The sequence below is a fragment of the Rhododendron vialii genome, chromosome 6a, assembly GCF_030253575.1.
Source record: "Rhododendron vialii isolate Sample 1 chromosome 6a, ASM3025357v1".
NCBI lineage: Eukaryota > Viridiplantae > Streptophyta > Magnoliopsida > Ericales > Ericaceae > Rhododendron > Rhododendron vialii.
In genome coordinates, this window is record NC_080562.1 from 26282550 (window position 1) to 26296514 (window position 13965).

The window sequence follows — 13965 nt, forward strand, 5'->3', positions numbered from 1 at the left end:
CGGTTTGCTTCGAAAGGAAAAGAGTTGATCTTTTCTCTTCCTAGAAACAACTTTCTAACCTAACTAAGCTACTTTAAAAGATCTAAAGGTGGTTTTGGAAGGTGGTTTAGTGGTTTCTCTCAAGAACACTCAAGAACACAAGAAAACTAGAACTTTGAAAGCAAGAACTTTTGGAATTTCTAGAGAGAAGTGAGAGCAATGGTTGAAGGTGTGAGCTTAAGCTTGGAGTGAGCTTCTATTTATAGGCAAAGGCTTCCCTCTCTCTCTCTCTAGCCGAATCCCTCTCTCTCTCTTTCTTCCTCACCTTTCTTTCACATGTCATGGTGATTGAAAGGTTGATGGGTGAAGTTAAGGCTTGGTTGGAAGATCAATGGCTAAATGGTAGGTTTGCATGGCTACTTTGGTCCTTGGATTTGATCTTTGGAAGATATGTTGGAAAGGAGGAGACATTGGTACAAGATTCATGGTTTAAACAATTGAAAGTGGTACAAAGGAGGACAATGATGGTAGATATGGAAGATATTCATCTTCCAAGTTTGAAAAGATGAAGAATATCCAAGTACAAGTCCCATCTTTCTTCTCCTTCTTTCTTCCTTCTTTCTCTCTCTCTCCCTCTCCCTCTTTCTCTCTCTCGGCCTCTCTCCTCTCTCTCTCCCTCACGGCTCTCTCTCTCTCATGTACTAGCTATGTATATATATATATATATGTACTAACATGTAAGAACACAAATAAATAAAAGGGTACTTTGGTACTTTAAAATCTAAAAAGATTTAAGGTCAAGATTCACCCTTTAAACTAAAATAAAAGTACGAGTACTTTAATTAATATAATAATGTACTTTTGTACTCCCGGGAATCTTAACAAAATAATATTTTAATGGGTTAAGTACTTAGTTGGAAGGTGAACCTATTACCCAATGGATAATAAAACCCCTAACGGTTATTAACCAAAGGATAATAAGGTACGAGTACTTTAAATACTAAACTAAGTTTTTGAAAAAGGCTACATGTCCTTTTGTCATTACACATGTGTTTATATATATATGTACTTACCAAATAAAATAAAGGAAATGCTATTGTCCAATGGGTAAAGATTATTTTAACGGTCATTGTCCAATGGACAATAGTTACTAGGGTACTTTTTATAGTAAAATATTCAAAAAGTACTTTTAAAGTAATTATAAAAGTCTACTTCCAAAAGATTATAGTACTTTGTTCAAATCTTTCAAAATCCTTTTAATATAAAGAATTGGGTTTCTATTATCCAATGGATAATAGTTCCCCTAACATTTATTGTCCAATTGATAAAGAATAAAACCAAAACAATAAAAGAAAATAATTAAACAATTTCTAGTCTAGGGTTCAAAAGGTTCAAAAGGTTCAAGATGGGCAAAATGGTCCATCTACGGTTAGGGAAAATAACTAGGTGACTTTCTAGTTTGGTTACTCCATCAAGCCGGTTAGAAGCTAACTAGGCTTGCTAAGTAAGGCTTCAAAGTCAAGAAACGATTCTTGAGGGCTAAAGTGTAATTAGGGTTACTAGACGAGGATTACGATAATAAGGCATTCGATTTCTTGAATACAAATCACAAGGAATCAAATAAGAAAATCAACGAGCAATTAAGAGAAATTAAGAAATTTCAATTAACAACGAGATTTTTATTGAACGAAAAATCAAAGTTGTTACAGGGTGACATCTGTTTGTTCCAATGGATGTGGATGGAGAGTCCATGCTAGTTACTTCTAAGACACCAAGTAATTTCAAATCAAAAGCTTAGTCAACCATCCATGTAGCTGCCCTAGACAATACAGGCTTAGGCATGCCAACTCTGCTTGGTTAGCAAGAACATACATGGACAGGTTGATTGATGATCCCAATTGGAAGGTCAGTGCTTTGAGAAAGGCAACAAAGAGGGAGCATATGGTAGAGGTCACTGATGGTCAAGCCTATAGGGCTAAAAAAAGGGCACTAGAAGCAATTGAGGGCAACCATAGACAACAATATTGAAGGCTATGGGACTACTGTGAAATGATTAGGAGGCAAAACCATGGCTCAACTGCATTGTTGAGGGTGGAGAGGTCGCCACTTAGCACATCCCCTGTCTTCCAAAGGATGTTTGTGGTGTATGCTGCACAATCAAGGGGTTTCTTAGTTGGTTGTAGACCTATAATTGGGCTTGATGGATGCCACTTGAAGGGCCCATTTGGTGGTCAACTTTTGAGTGCTATTGGGAAGGATGCCAATGAACAAATGTACCCATTAGCAGTGGCTGTGGTTGAAGCTGAGACTAAGGATAGCTGGATGTGGTTTCTTGATTATCTGCTTGATGTAATAGGGAGACCTGAAGAGAAAGAATGGACCTTTATCTCAGATAGGTAGAAGGTATGTTATAAACTGTTGATATTATTTGGTTGTACTTGGTGTAAACTTTTATTTTTTTGCATAAATGTACTTGTTCCTTAACTGATTTGTTTTTTGCAGGGTTTGGTTGAGAGTTTCAATCAAATGTTGCCAAGTGTAAACCACAGACACATGTATGCCAACTTCAAGCTTCTCTATAAGGGAAAGACCTGAAAGACCTTCTATGGGCTGCTGCTCGTTCATACACTGTCCAAGAATGGGATGACAATATGCAGCAGATCAAAGCTATCAGCAAAGAGGCATTTGAATGGTTGATGAAAGTGCCTGCCAATTTGTGGAGTAGATCAATGTTTAGCACAAGGCCTAAGTCTGACATGCTAGCAAATAACATCTCTGAGTCATTCAATCAATACATAAAATATGCAAGGGATAAACCAATTATAACGATGATGGAGATGATCAGAAGGCAACTTATGAGCAGGCTTGAGGAGAAAAGAAGTTGGATTGCAACATGCAATGGAGTTATATGTCCCAAGATTCAATCAACTTGGGAGAAGCTGAAAGAGGAAACTCGATTATGGGAAGCAACATATGCTGGGAATGGGATATATGAGGTGAGAGATGGTATGATGACACATGTTTCTGACTTGGCAAGGCATAGTTGCAGTTGCAGAAAGTGGGATGTCACTGGTATTCCATGCCCGCATGGGATTGCTGCTATAGTGAAAGACAAAAGGCAACCTGAGGCTTTTGTCCATGAATTTTTTTCCCAAGGAATCATATGTGAGGTCTTATGCAGAAATTATTAACCCTATACCAGACCAAACCCAATGGGTGCACACCGACCTTGATGCAGTTATGGCTCCACCATTAAGAAGGCCATCTGGTAGGCCAAAAAAGCTAAGAAGGAGAGCTGTTGATGAGCCTAAGAATCCAAATGCAGTTAGGAGGACTCACCAATCTTTAAGGTGTAGCAATTGCCAAGAATTTGGTCATAACACAAGAAATTGCAACAAACAGAGGCAGAGGGAGAGGAAGAAAGAGGGGGACTTCAAACAGAGGAAGAGGAAGAGGGAGGGATTCAAGCACAGGAAGAGGCAGGGGGGATACAAGCATAGGAACAGACAGGGGAAATTCAACTAGAGGGGGAGATCAAGGGGTAGGGGGAGAGGAAGAGGACCAATTCCAGAAAATTCAAGGTCTAACCCTACTGCTGCTTCTGTAATAATTCTCCCTTTAACTTGTAGTGCATTATTCTTTATTGTTCCTTATTGTTCATTGTTCTGAAAGCTAAATTTTTCTAATTTGCAGATGCAAATGATGTCTACCACTTATGGAAATGAGCTTTCAAGGCCTAACACTACTGCTTCTATAACTATTTCCTCTTTAACTTCTTGCTCATATGTTATTCTTCTAGAAATTGTTCTAAAATGTAGGTTTTTCCTTCATTTTATAGATGCAAAGGATGTCCACCAAACATGGCAATGTATACTTCTCAAGGGGAGATGGTGCTGGCCCTTCACAAAGTTCATCAAACATGGCTCCAACACAAAGCTCGGTAATCACTCAATCATCTTCTCAAGTCTCTACTTCCACACCAAACTCTGCAATGGCACTTTATGGATATGCAGCATTTTAGTGCTTTGGCAAGTGTTGTGGAGCTTTTTGTGACCATGTATGGACTACATACTTGTTTTGATGTTTATGGCCATATCTAAGTATTAGGTATTTTGTTTTGATGGTTTCTGGACCTTTTGTATTGGCAATAGATGTTTTGCCATAGCTAAGTATGATGTAACTAAGTGCTGTATTTATATGCAGCCAGCATGTGGACCTGTCTATGGACCATTTGTGGACCTATTTTGATGTTTGCTGAACTAATTAAGTTGTAATGTTGCTGCTAATATATGCAGACATGTTATGGAACAGTTTATGGACCTGTTTTGTTTTTGTGCTATGCAAATGGATGTAATAGCCAAAGCTACTAATAGGTATTTTTGTAAATAACTGACCAAGGAATTTGGCTTTGGGCCCACTTGGGTTCGATCCGAAATGGCTCAACGGTCAGGACACATTGTCTTTAGCTATGTGCCGCGTGTTTTTTAGCCATCTGAGGCCTAAACGGCCTCAGAACGGGTGTTCGAACCGTTTTTGGTCTATTTTTGTTTCGCTTATAACTTTTCGTAGGAAACTCTGTTTCAGTCCGTTCTTTTTTCAAAAGTCCTGCTTTTCTCTCTATTTTATGGGTCTCTAATAATTTTAGTATGGTTATTTTATGCTTTCTAAGGTTAGAGTTTGCGTCCTATATTCTATTGTTCGCCTCTGGGCTGAGGCAGTTGATTATTCACCACATATGCTTGGATGCTTGTGTATGCTTCTGTCAGGCGATCTCAAACAATGTATGCTTGTGTGCTGTTCTGCATTGATTTTCAATTTTTTTTGACCTAGTCCAGCTACTGCTACTGCTATGGTTTTACTACCACAATTTGCAATGGTAGCTGCACACATTTGTTTCAGGAGTTGCTATGGTCTCTGCAGTTTTCCTTGCTATTTACAGTTCACTGGTGGCAGTTGCTAAAGCTTCATTACTTCTATGGTTCAGTCCGGATTCATATGGCACAGGTTGCTGTGGCTATTGTACCAGCCGATGGTGATTCTATTTCCAGCTGCTCACTATTCAAGATTGCTCCATTTCAGTTAATTGGAATGGTGTTTTATTGTAGACATAACTAAATGAGAAGACTTTAAACATGAGAAGCCTGCCGGTCATTCACAATGCTTTTTAAGAAATTCACATGTTTCCACAACTAAGACAGAGCCAAACTTTTCATTGAATTTACTTTGAAATTGCAATACAACAGGGCTTTAAGGCAGAGGCAGAGCCAAGTCATTGCCTGAACTTCAAGCTTTGTACATGTACCACAAAAAACAGAAAAAAACAACAAAGCAAACCAACTTCCAGTCCATTTTTCCCTCATTCCTAAACTCTTTTCTAGCATATAACTCATGAATCTCCTTCTGCATAGCTTCAATCTTCATCTCAATTTCTTCATTGATGTTCATGGACCCTAAACTCTCACATTGTTGTTCTTCCACAGTCGTTAAATCCTTTGCATTTGTCAGAACTTTCATTTGCCCCAAATCACTCCTTTCTTGCCAAATAGAAGGCTCATACCAGCAGAAGAACCCACAATCTTCTTTTTTCGTCTATGAAAGAAAAGTTACAATAATGTCAATTTAGGGTTTCAAATCAAACGAAGAACAACTAAATTAGGGCAATGCAGCTCACCTTATACTTTGCACAGCCGAAGAACCTTCGACCTGGGTTCTTTTGTGTGGTAGATTTTCTCAATGGTGATGGTTCTCCGCAGAAACACAAGATCCCAAAATCGGGATAATCGGGATCATCTCTGCCATTGTCTCTCGAACGGGTTCCTTCCATCCAGAGAGATGGAGTACCGAGTGAGCAACGAAGGGGGATTGAAGCGCGTTGATCAGAGAGAGAGAGAGAGAGAGAGAGAGAAACAGAAAGAGAGAGAGACAGAGAGAGAGAAGAAAGCGTAAAAGTTGCAGTTCAGAAAGACACTACAAGAAATCAGGCTTTTTGCGAGGACTATAATTCCTCGCCAAAAGCCTTTTGCGAGGAAATTTCATTCGTCGTCAGTTCCTCGCAAATATGTAGTCTCCGATTCTCTTTTGCGAGGAATTTTTTTTCCCTCGCAAAAAAATGTCTTTTGCGAGAAATAAGCTTTGTTGCAATTGAGTACACCATTTAGCAAGGAAAATAATTGGACGCTAATATTAAACAAATTAGTCGCCAAAGGTATACCGTTCCTTGCAAAAAATCTCTCATTTGCGACAAAGTATTTTCTCGCTAGAACAAAAAATCTTTTGGCGAGGAATAGGTTCCTCGCAAAAGACTATTTCTTTTGCCTAAATAGGTCTGGCTTTTTGCAAGGAAACTTTTCGTCGCAAAAAGTGATTTCTTTTAACAAGGAAGAAATACCTCGCCAAAGACGATTTCTATTGACAAACTAGTGAATACTTTTTGCAAGGAAACTTGTCCCTTGCAAAAAAGAAATTTCTTATAGCGAGGAAATTTTTTGGCAAAAAAATTTCTTTTTACTACAAACTAAATCATCACAAAAAATAGAAGTTGCTTGATGTTTTCTTTTTGCTTCACGTCATGATTTCAAAGGCATTATTCATCAAAACTCAGGCAATAGCATAACATTAACTTAAAACCAGTTCACATAAGTCAAACTATGGTATCTTAACCTTAGTCTTCTTCAATACCCAAAACAAAAGCCAAAACCCCCCGAACATAACATCAAGTATCAAAGGCAAGAACCACAATCCTTCTTCCAAAAACTAAAGACATCATTCTTCCATATAGAAGTACCTAAAAATAAGACAAAAGGCAGCTTTGTCTTCCAAAACATCATTCATCTCATATCTCCTACTATATGGTATCTTCATCCATCAAATGATCACCATCGATTGTTGAGCAATCTGCATGTAACACAATAAAAAGCTTTACAAACCAATATGTCATCACTACTAAACATGAATAGCCCTAGTAGCTAAGCGCATAGATTATGACTTAACCACGAGAAATCAAGCAGCAATAAAGTCCTTAAACGGATAACACTAACTATCTCTAAAACCCGTCTCTTAACAATAGTCCAGGAACATAAGTTTAACAGCTGAGTTTGTGATTCAGCATATTTAAGGCTTAAATTAGTTGATGAGCTAGGAAAAACACGCAAAGGAACACAAGCAAACTGAGTTTCAGATATTAGTTTCCACTGGTACAATTGCTTTAAACTAACGATGGTTGACTAAACCACTTCATAGGGATCAAGGAGTGATTCAGTGAAACAAGTTGAGCTATGGAAAGTAATGTTGTACCACCACTCAACTTGCAAAAAAGTTGTAAAGACTGATTGAGCGACCTCAATCGCTCAACAAGGATGAGCTAAAGCCATAAAAAGTGCAGCTTTGCCCACCCAAAAAAATGCTAACTTTCACACTTTCAGCATTTATACCATATTCTTTGCAACTAAAATTCAATTTCAGTATTCAAGAACGTAAGTTTAACAACTGTGTCTTAGTTTCTGCATATTTAAAACATAAATTAGTTGCGGGAAATGTTCTATCAAGGCAGAAAAACACCTCTATAATTGCTGAAATTATAGAGAATCATTCTAGCGACGTGGTGAATCCTAGGTTTTTTTCAATAATCCTTATACTTGCTACACTTTTCCTGCATTTTCACTAACCAATTAGGAGCATCACAACATCAAAGAAAGTCATGCTACATATTAGAATTTGTAACAAGAGTTCGAGGCATGAAGATATTACCGGTACCTAACTATAGAGAATCATTCCAACTACCAATTTACCACATACCTCATAATCGGAGTCTTTCCATAAGTAAGACAAATATGCCCAATCTACCTCCTCTATACCTGTAGGGCAATTGACGTCTCCATTCTCAAATTTCTTCTTGAGACGGGATCGCATGTCGCAATACCGCTTACCCATAGCTCGCAATATAGCTTCGTCTACATAAGTTGCTTTAGGAAGATCAAAATTTTCCTACATATCTCACAAATTCATCCAGTCAATTGCATACATGAAGATAGCGACTTAGATGTCAACTTAGACTCAAAACTGCATCAGAATATTATTACATACTCTCTTAACTAGTATCCAATTATTCTCAATTTCATATGAAAGGGCCAACAAATGTTATAACATACTACTCCGACAAATAACAAGGCCATGTTACTAATACTTACTCGAATGTGCAATACAGATATCCATTGCATCTCGGGGCAACTTCTCCCAACTTTTTGCCTATAAAGGAGCAAATTGCCGAACAATAACACCTATCTCTGTGGTGAACCTAGTCAAGTCATCATCGTTTTCACTGGTTGGTTGTCCAAGTGTTCTAGAAAAGCCCAATTTCACCTTCTCTCCACACCCTCGAATCTGGGCTAGCGCTAAACCTTCAATTTTCCCACATACATTCTTTGTTACAGATGCATCTGCTGAAAAAATGGAACATAGATTCTCATGAAACTCAGCTAAATATTTTTGCAATCATAGTGGTGGTGTTAAAACATATACTAGGTGTCAATGATACATTTGGTTGCACAGACTCTGATATATGTGGAACAGGAGATGAGTTTTGGGCTAGATCATTACTTGGCGTGGATGACACGGCAGGAGTAAGCACTGCTCTAGCAGTCACTCTATGAGGTGTCATTCCACGACCTCCTCGTCCTCGACCTCTAGCAGACATTTTTCTTATCTATAGGACAACAAAATAAATTAGCAAATACCAATCATCAAGCATGAATTGAATGAACATTAACTTCATTTAAGCATGAATTGAAAGAACATTAACTTCATTAAAAAAATGGGAAGGAAAAAAAAAACCCTGCACTCTGATTAATATAGCTTGTTAAAAAAAACCTGACGAGAAGTGTAGCATAAAAAGAAGTAAAAAAAGGTTGAAATACATTTGAATATTTTAAGTGAGACTAAACAACATGCTTATCCAATGGGTGGCTAACTCGTGAAGAGCTATAAATCATGACACCAACCAAATGACTGATTCCTGAGAAGAACTATAAATCATGAGCAGCAGCACCACCTAAATATCAGAGAAAAAAGACAACAACCTCAAAGCAGTAGGAACAACGAATGCCACAAAAAACTTCGACCAGCTAGCACCGAAACACCACACCTAATCCAACAAACCAGCAACACCCCAAAATAAACACAGCAGTACAAGATAGGCATCAAAAAAACAAAGGCAGCAAGAATGGTAAACAAAACCACCAAAAAGATAGCCAACCACAGCAACCTACTAGCCCAAAAAAGAACCAAATTCATAACCAAAAGCTCACGAAAATCCCACCAAACTGCTATGAACTACTAGTATTTTTGTCCTACTGGCATGTTTCTTTTTATTTTACAGAACCAATTGCCAATTAGAGCTATAAATTATTGGGTAACAGGTGTCAAAAGCCCTAAATTAAATTGAATACCTAAAGCAATATTATAATGAGGACTCTAATTAGGGCTTGCTATGAACTAAATGACGGGGAGATCAAGAGAGAGAGAAAGTGTGTGTTACCAAGGCGATGAATTAAATTGAATAACAGAAACCAAGGTGATGAATTAAATTGAATAACAGAAACCAAGGCGATGAAGTATTAATTTACTAGATTTCGTTAATTTGTAGAAAACGTATTTTAAGAAAAAAGAAACAAAACAATTCGGCTAATGGGTGAGTATATATTGTAAAACACAGAGATGCAAACAATGAAATAAGGGGTATATCGAAGGGAGGAGAGAGAGAGAGAGAGAGAGAGAGAGAGAGAGAGAGAGAGAGAGAGAGAGAGAGGAGGCTTACACTATGTTCCAGGTCCCTAAAGAGGCAGTAGATCGATAAGCCCTAGCTAGGTATGGCGGGAGATGGGAAGGGCGGGGAAAATTTTCTAGCCCCAGACTTGAAAATTTTCCAGCCCTAGGTAGCGGGAGATTGAAGTGTGTTGTGGAAGGGGAAATAGTGGGTCTTTATTAAATGGTGTCGTATCCTATTTGCAATTAATTCACTACGGGACCGACTATTTGCAACCACAAATTTTCTGAACGTAGCCTGTTTATAATATGGTACACATTTCATTTGCATATGAAAACAGGCTACGTTCAGGAAATTTGTGGTTGCAAATAGTCCGGCCTTTCACCGCAGTGGAAGGAAAGAGGGGAAAGGAAATACTAACACATGAAATGGTGCCGGTTCTATGAACGGTGCAATTAGTTTTTTTTTTTTATCAGGAACGGTGCAGTTAGTGCGTCACGTCTGGATTTCTACTCGATTATCCGAACCATTCATCTTGCAAGACTCGTCAAATTGAATCTCCACGTGAAAGTTCAAATTGATCGGACTTTACCAACTACCTCATCGAAATACTTTTATATAATAAAAAAAAGGAAAATAATTTTGCCACACTATGTTTTGATAATGCCACACCCTGCAAGTGTATTTTTGCACCAAAAAATACACTTGCAGGGTGTGGCATTATCAAAAAAGGGTGTGGCAAAATCACTACCCTAAAAAAATTAGATTAGTCTAATTGGCATGACTAAACTATTCCAATGAGGTGGTTACGGGTGTCCGTTAAACTTCATTTTTGATAGGAATGATCTACTCTACAAGGTACAAAAGATAGACGTTTTTTATCACGAATAAACACCTCAAGTGGTGTTCGAGTGGCACATTATGAGACTTTAATACCTCTGAACGCATTAAATATCTTCCGATCAAGTAGTTGTTGATATCCGATGATCTCCGATTTAGGTGACACTGATTGAAATGGTAAAATATGACATTCTAACGATTCAGATCACCCATTATAAGAATAGACTCAACAATGACCTTTAGAATCTATACGTTCAACTTACTTGATAGTAAACTAAGTCGTCTGCTGTAGGTGAATGTATAGTAGCCACGCAACTACAATACAACCATGACAATCAATACCGTTGATTTCCTTTAGCTTGTCGATTAAATCATTAACATGAATTTTTGGCTCCATCAGGTTTAGAAAACCCCTTCATCGGTATGCAAACTTGTCAATAAAATGAAATTTTTATGTCCGATCAAGTGTCAAACGATACGTGCCCAGCTTCATTCTTGGTACCAAAGTGATTATGTCCATATTACGTAAAAAATAGACGATTCTGATTGCAATAAAAGGCCTCATGTGGTGCACTATAGGACTTTAATTTTCTTGGACGCATTAATTTCTTTTTGCAGCAATGTCAATTCCTCGCAAAATGCTTTTAACTGTTTGGGTGTACTAATTAGCCAATAAAGGAAGTATAGGCTTATAGAGACAAATTTACAATTTCCTCGCAAATAATCAACGTTTTTTGCGAGGAACACAATTCCCCACAAAAAGTAAGTAGAGGCTTTTAGCGACCAATTCATTATGTCCTCGCAAATAACCAATGTTTTTGCGTGAAACTTAATTCCTTGCAAAATGTTTACAACTTTAGCGTCCAAATAAGTTTGAGACAAAAAATCACTACAGACTTTTGGCGACAATTTTTTGTTTTTCCTCGCAAATTCATTTTTCCCACCTAGATAAGAAATTCCCACTGCGTTTTTGGCGGCAACAATTAGCGAGGAATTTTGAAAATTTATCGCAAATACTCTTTGGCGACAAGGAAATAGTGAGGAAAATATGTCTTCCTCGCGATAAAACACCATAGACGCACCGCCAGCGACCTTTAGCGAGGATATAGTAATTTCCATGCCAATACTCTTCCTTTAGCGAGGAAATTGATGTCCTCGCTAAAAATTGCCACGCAAAAAGCATGATTTCTTGTAGTGAGAAGATCTCGATATCGATATATAAAAGGGGAGCTAATGGGGAGTTAAGGGCAAATTAGTCCAACACCTTAGTTCCGTACAAATCTTTAACAGATCACAAATAGAGTTAGTCGGGTTTTCAGTTTTTGGTAGTTAGAGGGGGTTAAGTGTTGGATTTGGTAGTATAAGGGGGCAATGTGTGGCCGGGTGGTAGTTCGTGGGGGGTTTCTGTAATTTCCCCAAAAAATATTTAACATATAATGAACGGCTCGGATCATTTGTGTAGGATCCGTAGTGAGCCCCACAATAAAATCTGTGCACAGATGCATGTATGTGTGGTTAGCAGGGTTCTAAAGTTAACAGAAAGTCTACACACATACAATCTGTGCATAGATTGTGCACAGATTTTATTGTGGGGCCCACCACGGATCTCACACAAATCATCCGAGCAGTTCATTAAATGTAAATTTTTTTTCAAGGGTCCCCATAAAAAATAATCTCAATCCGATACCTATAGTTGCTAGATCCAATCATATAATTTTTCATTATCCGAAAATCTGAATGAAAAGTTAGATAGTTGGATGAAGCACCTATAGGTATCGGATTGAGCTTATTTTTTATAAGGACCCTTGAAAAAATGTTTTACATTTAATGAACGGCTTGGATGATTTGTGTGGGACCCGTGGTGGGCCCCACAACGTTTTCTGTGCACAGATTGCTGTGTGTAGCAGAATTCTAAAGTTAAAGTGCCTGTCACCTATCGAAGCAAAGACCCAATCAAACCCAAACCCAAACCCAAACCCAGACACTCTCACTTCGTCTCTTTATCGATGCCAGGGTTTGAGATTCTTCTCTTCTAGTACTACGCGTGGTCTGGTGAGTAACAACAACCAAAATTTTATTCCTTTTTTTTCTTCCGATTCAGTAAGTTCTACTTCTTTTCTCTTCACTTTCTTTTAATTTCGTTCTGCTCTTACTGATCTTATTAGAAACCCTAAATTAAGCGATGGTTTTTTTCCCAAAAAATTAGTGTTAGGTCCATTATGTGAACTTCATAAGTGCACAAGTAGATCTATTAATTTTGTAAGGTCTCAAGTTCATTTTAGGGTACCATAGAGTAGGGTAGGATATCCTAGGGTTTAGGCACATTCATGAGATTTTAGGATGCATTTTCCTATTATATAGTAGGGTACTCTAGGGCAAGGTAGATCACCCTAGCATAGGGAATACTTTTATAGGGTTTTAGGATGCATTTTCTTATTATAGAGTTTTCGTGGTTTAGGTACTTTCATAGGGTTTAGGGTTTTAGGCACTTTCATAGGGTATCTTAGGGTCTAAGGTTTAGGTAGTGCGGACTTGTGGCTTTCCGAAACTATTAGATGGGCTTGTGGGCTTATGAAATGTCTATAGTGCACCTATCACTAAATCTCTCTTTTTTCCCCCTATTCTCTCTGTCCTCTGAAATGAAATCGGTACCGGAGGTGGTGGGTTCAGTTTTAATTCAATCCCACCCGCAAGGAAGTGTGACAAAAATAATAAACACGCACAAAATGAACAAGAGTTTAGTGGTTAGGCCTCAATGCCTTCTTGGGAGAGAGAACGATTTTCACTAATATTGAATGGGTACAATGAGATAACAAATGCCCAGCCCAAGCCCAAGCTCTCCCTACCAAAAACACCTACACTATCTTGTACTCTTTCTTTTTCTTTCTATCCTCACCAACACACATTCTTAACTTGACGAAGTGCAATATATAGGAGATGACCTTGCCCGAAACACTGAGATGTCTCTTCACTACTACAAAATGGTATAAAGATCACGGTCTAAAAACTAAAAAGATCTCACTTTTTGTAAAAACGTAATAAAATGTTATGGACTATAGTTTTAATCTCAGTTATACAAAAAAAATGAGATAGAAAGATTTTTTAATCTCAGTAATCTAAAAAGAGAGATTGTAACTTGAAGAATAGATCTCATTCTCAAAAAACTGAGATTATATATGAAAGAATATATCTCGTTTCGAAAAAAACTGAGATGAAAAGATTTTTAATCTTAGTAATTTAAAAGTGAGATTGTAACTTCAAAAATAGATCTCGTTTTTCAAAAACTGAGATTGTATATGAAAGTATATATCTCATTTCAGAAAAACTGAGATAAAAAGAACCTTTAATCTCAGTCATCTAGAAACTGAGGTCGTAAGTTAGAGAAC

The 13965-nt window shown here is 37.7% G+C and overlaps 1 protein-coding gene and 1 long non-coding RNA gene across 6 annotated transcripts; both read right to left on the minus strand.

Annotated features, from left to right (window-relative positions):
• Window positions 1-5200: 5200 nt before the first annotated feature.
• Window positions 5201-5845, minus strand: LOC131329964 (uncharacterized). The gene is made up of 2 exons (XM_058363413.1): window positions 5651-5845; window positions 5201-5568 (listed from the first exon to the last, which is right to left on the minus strand). The coding sequence occupies exons 1-2, from the start codon at window positions 5801-5803 to the stop codon at window positions 5263-5265; spliced, it is 459 nt and encodes a 152-aa protein (XP_058219396.1). The 5' UTR covers window positions 5804-5845; the 3' UTR covers window positions 5201-5262.
• A 699-nt stretch (window positions 5846-6544) lies between these two features.
• On the minus strand, window positions 6545-9919 carry LOC131329976 (uncharacterized). 5 transcript variants are annotated; one of them, XR_009200907.1, is made up of 6 exons: window positions 9791-9909; window positions 9054-9118; window positions 8575-8680; window positions 8166-8417; window positions 7774-7962; window positions 6548-6873 (listed from the first exon to the last, which is right to left on the minus strand). It is a non-coding gene; the product is annotated as an uncharacterized LOC131329976 (long non-coding RNA). The 5 variants fall into 5 exon arrangements; XR_009200905.1 differs by having other exon boundaries at window positions 6545-6873; window positions 7774-8417; window positions 8497-8680; XR_009200904.1 differs by having other exon boundaries at window positions 6547-6873; window positions 7774-8417.
• Between the last annotated feature and the right edge of the window lie 4046 nt (window positions 9920-13965).

What these genes read in the sequence shown, in the direction of transcription:
- LOC131329964 (XM_058363413.1), bottom strand. Translation starts at nt 5,803, where the DNA reads ATGGAAGGAACCCGTTCGAGAGACAATGGCAGAGATGATCCCGATTAT. An exon ending in TCGGCTGTGCAAAGTATAAG is followed by an intron (nt 5,569 to 5,650) that starts GTGAGCTGCATT and finishes TTTCTTTCATAG; the next exon opens with ACGAAAAAAGAAGATTGTGG.